This window comes from Sceloporus occidentalis, unplaced genomic scaffold (genome assembly GCF_023333645.1).
Source record: "Sceloporus occidentalis isolate IW3139 unplaced genomic scaffold, rSceOcc1.0.p SCAF_21, whole genome shotgun sequence".
Classification (NCBI taxonomy): domain Eukaryota; kingdom Metazoa; phylum Chordata; class Lepidosauria; order Squamata; family Phrynosomatidae; genus Sceloporus; species Sceloporus occidentalis.
In genome coordinates this window covers 437,640-441,786 of record NW_028317001.1, presented here as the reverse complement: position 1 = coordinate 441,786, position 4,147 = coordinate 437,640, and the positions used below count along the sequence as shown (strand labels likewise).

General features: G+C 43.3%; 1 protein-coding gene across 1 annotated transcript; it reads left to right on the top strand.

Moving 5' to 3' along the window:
- The first annotated feature begins 2,419 nt into the window (after positions 1 to 2,419).
- LOC149301310 (uncharacterized protein F54H12.2-like) lies at positions 2,420 to 3,310 on the top strand. The gene has a single exon (XM_089484264.1). It carries the CDS (start codon positions 2,420 to 2,422, stop codon positions 3,308 to 3,310), a length of 891 nt encoding a protein of 296 aa, XP_089340390.1.
- Positions 3,311 to 4,147: the final 837 nt, after the last annotated feature.

Here is a 4,147-nt window from a genome sequence, read left to right as displayed (position 1 = left end):
AAAAAGCAGAACAAAACCATCCGGAAGGGGGAGGTTGTTGGATGGCTTTCCAAACAGGACAGTTATACACTACATAGGCCAGCCAGGGTCCGTTTTAAAAGAAACAAGACTGTTGTATCTAAAGTGGATTCTCAATGGCAGGCTGATTTAGTTGACATGCAACAATTTTCTAAGTATAATCGGGGTTACAAGTACATTTTAACCGTGATAGATATCCTTTCAAAATATGCCTGGGCTGTGGCTCTGAAGGTTAAGTCAGGTAGAGAAGTGTCAGGAGCCTTTAATACTATTTTCTCAGAAAATAACAGAAAACCTGTGAAGTTACAGACAGATCGTGGCTCCGAGTTCTTAAACAAGCCTGTAAGTAGCCTTTTAAAACAACATGGGGTATATCACTTTGTCACCAATAATGAAGTTAAAACTGCAGTTGTGGAGCGGTTTAACAGAACTTTAAAAACAAAAATGTGGAGGTACTTCACTGCCAATAACACCTTCACCTATATTGATGCCCTCCCATTGTTTATAAAAAGTTATAATCATAGTTTTCACCGTACTATCAAAGCAAGGCCTGTTGATGTCAATGATTCCAATGACCTAGCAGTGTGGAAAACAGTTTATGGGACCCCTGTCAAAAGAAAACAGGAAGTGCCAGTGCTCAGAAAAGGAGACCACGTTAGGATTTCTAAAAGCAAGGGGATATTTGCTAAGGGGTATGAACAGAATTTTACTACAGAGGTATTCATTGTGGACCATGTCATCAGAAAAGCAGAAAGGCCTGTGTTTCTTCTGAAAGATTATGATGGTGAAACTGTGGTTGGCAGCTTTTATCCTGAAGAATTACAAAAGATTAACACTGCAGAGGACCAGGTATACAGGATTGAGAAAATTCTAGCTACAAAAGGGAAGGGTAGAAAGAAGCATTACCTAGTGAAATGGCTAGGATGGCCAAGCAAATTCAACAGTTGGGTTCTTGCTTCTGAAGTTGGCAAACCTGTGTAATAGCTGCTGGTGAAGAGGTGGAACAATGGGGGATGGTAGCTTTTATGTTGTACTTCCAAGTAATGCCTGTGCAGATGTTTTTCCAGAGAACACGATCTCAAGTTTTACTATCTCTGTCGCAAGACCTCTGGAGCTTCCTGGGGAGTGGGAGGTAGGCCTGACCGAGATACAGTACCCTCATAGTTGGAACACTGTAACTTCTGATGTGTGGTTTGAAATTGCAAACGGGAAAAGGCGGTGGCGTTACCTTCTACAACGGGGCTATTATTCAAGTATCCCTGAACTACTTGCACACATGAACAGCCTTATAAAAACACACAATGATCCCCCAGAAGTGGTTCTGCGGTATGACCAAGTGTCCAGAAAGGTTTGGCTTGAAACAGATGGCACATACACACTGATGGTTGGTGCAGAATTATCCTACATATTAGGGCTGTTTCCCAACCATCATGTCAAAATCCTGCCTTTCGCAGCAGACATCACTGGGGGTTTCACCAGTTTATATGTTTACACAGATATTGTGGAGCACCAGATAGTTGGGGACGTCTATGTGCCTTTGCTACGCTGCGTACCTGTGCAAGGACAGAATAATGAGCGTGTCAATATTTGTTATGACAAGCCTCACTACATTCCTGTAAGCAAGCACCATGTTGACACCATCACTGTTGAGATAAAGACAGATCAGAACAAAAAAGTCCCATTTCGCTTTGGAAAGGTGATTGTGAAGCTTCACTTCCGGCCCAGGAGAACTCTGCATCTTTAAAAAATAAAAATGGTGACCGTAAAATCATATGGGGACCCAGCCCTTTACAGAAATTATTACAGAGCCCAGGCTGGAAATGGCCTTCCTGGATATCAGGGTGTCCCCCAAATGTACGGGGCAGGGCTTGGTGGGATTTTCAGAGGCCTTTTTCGGAAAGCTGTTCCGCTTTTAAGAAGAGGCCTGGACATTATTAAACCTCACGCAAAAACAGCTTTTCGTAATATTGCCAAAGATGTTGCTGGCAAGGTGACTGAGGCAGTTCTAAATAGAGTGACACCTCCAAATCTGCAAGAAGGATCGGGCCTGATGTACATTAAAAGAAGGAAGGGGTTAAAAAGAAAAGCATCACAGGCGAGGCTGACAGGACCTCCCCACCCCCTTAAAAGAAAAGTCCCACAAGAAAAGAAAACTCAGAAGCGGAGAGCTGTGCGAAAGCGACAGAGGGCTCTGGCTAAGAGGGACATCTTTTAAACCAGCATCATGGCCTTTATCCATTGTGGCTCTGAAGAGTGCACTAAATCTGAATTAGATTTATTCCACATTGGGCCTACTCAGACCAGTATTGAGAGAAGTGTGTTTATTGAGGTTCCCCCACTGACTGCTCTTACAGAATCTGCCCCACTTGACTTTTTCATTGCCGGGAATGGTGAGGACTATATGGATCTGAACAACACGCTCCTCTATTTGACCTGTAAAATAGTGAATGAAGATGGGTCAAACCTTGCAGAAGATGCCAAGGTAGGGCTGGTGAATTATCCAATAGCCTCCATTTTCAGTCAGGTTGATATTACTATAGCAGATCGTCTCGTCAGCCAGAATAATAACTGTTATCCTTACCGATCATTCATTGAATCTGTGTTAAACTACAGCGATGACACTCTAGCAACTCAATTTTCTGCAGGCCTGTTTTATAAAGATACAGCTGGAGAGCATGAATCAGCTGAGCTGGATGGGGCTAATGAAGCTTTTGTTAAAAGAGCAGCCCTGACGGCTGCAAGTAGAAAGATAGACTTGCTGGGCCATCTCCATGCTGACCTGTTTTTTCAAGAAAAGCTTTTGCTAAATGGCGTTGATGTGAAAATTAAACTCACCCGCAACAAAGATGCTTTCTGCTTAATGAGCGATGCTGCAGACAGGCAGTACAAACTGCAAATTCTATCAGCCTCCCTTTTTGTCAAAAAGGTGAGGGTGTCCCCTGGTGTCCGCCTGGGACACGCCGAAGGACTGTTGACTTCCAATGCCAAATATCCTGTGGATCGTGTGAGTATGAAAGTGTTCAGCATCCCGAGAGGCAGCCGCGTCTCTAATCAGGAGAACCTGTTTCTGGGACAATTACCTAAACAGGTGGTTATAGGCCTGGTGGACAATGATGCCTTTAGCGGTATTTACAACAAAAATCCGTTTAACTTTAAACATTATGATATTAATTTTGCGGCCCTTTACCTGGATGGAGAACAGAATCCAATGAAACCGTTTCAGCCCGATTTTCAAGAGGGAAACTGTGTGCGAGAGTATATGAGTTTGGTACAAACGGCGGGCAAGCATTGAAAGACAGGTCTCTTTTAATTAACCGTGAAGAATATGCAAGAGGTTACACACTTTTTGCATTTGACCTGACTCCAGATCAAGAAGGAGGTGACCACTACTCTTTGATTAAAACTGGAAACCTGAGGGCAGAGCTGCGTTTTCCAGGCCCCTGCCAACCACGGTCAATATGGTTGTTTATGGAGTTTTTGACAATGTGATAGAAATAAATCAACGAAGAAATGTCTTGTTTGATTATATGTAACATGGATAGCCTGCAGTTAACCCGCATACTGACTTCTGACCCCTCTACTCTGAAGAGCTTCTATGGAGTCTTCCCCTGTGACATGCTCCCCAGAAAGAAACTGCTGCAAAGGCCCCTGAGCTTGGTCATAAACACCCATCCTCACAACCTTCCAGGAGAACATTGGCTTGCTATATACTTGACAGAAGGAAAAAATGGCGAATTTTTCGACTCCTACGGACACCCTCCAGACCACCCTCTGTTTCCTAAAACAATCATGGATTTTTTAAGAAAAAATGGCTACAAAACTGTGTTTCAGGGTCATCCAGTACAAGCCCCAGACTCTGTGGTTTGTGGATATCATTGTGTGTTTTTTCTGCAACAGCGCGGCAAGGGCCTGACATTTAAAAATATTCAAGACCTATATTCTCACAATTTGAAAAAAAACGATGAGATGGTTGTACAGTTTGTGAAAAAGAAGAAGAACTTGCCCGGGCTTGTCTCAGACATGTTCCAGACTACTCAGGGATGTGTATCCTGTAACGAATTTCACCACCGCCTTTCCTAATAAACACACCCCCTCAGAGGGTTTTATTAAAACATAATCTGTGTCCTGG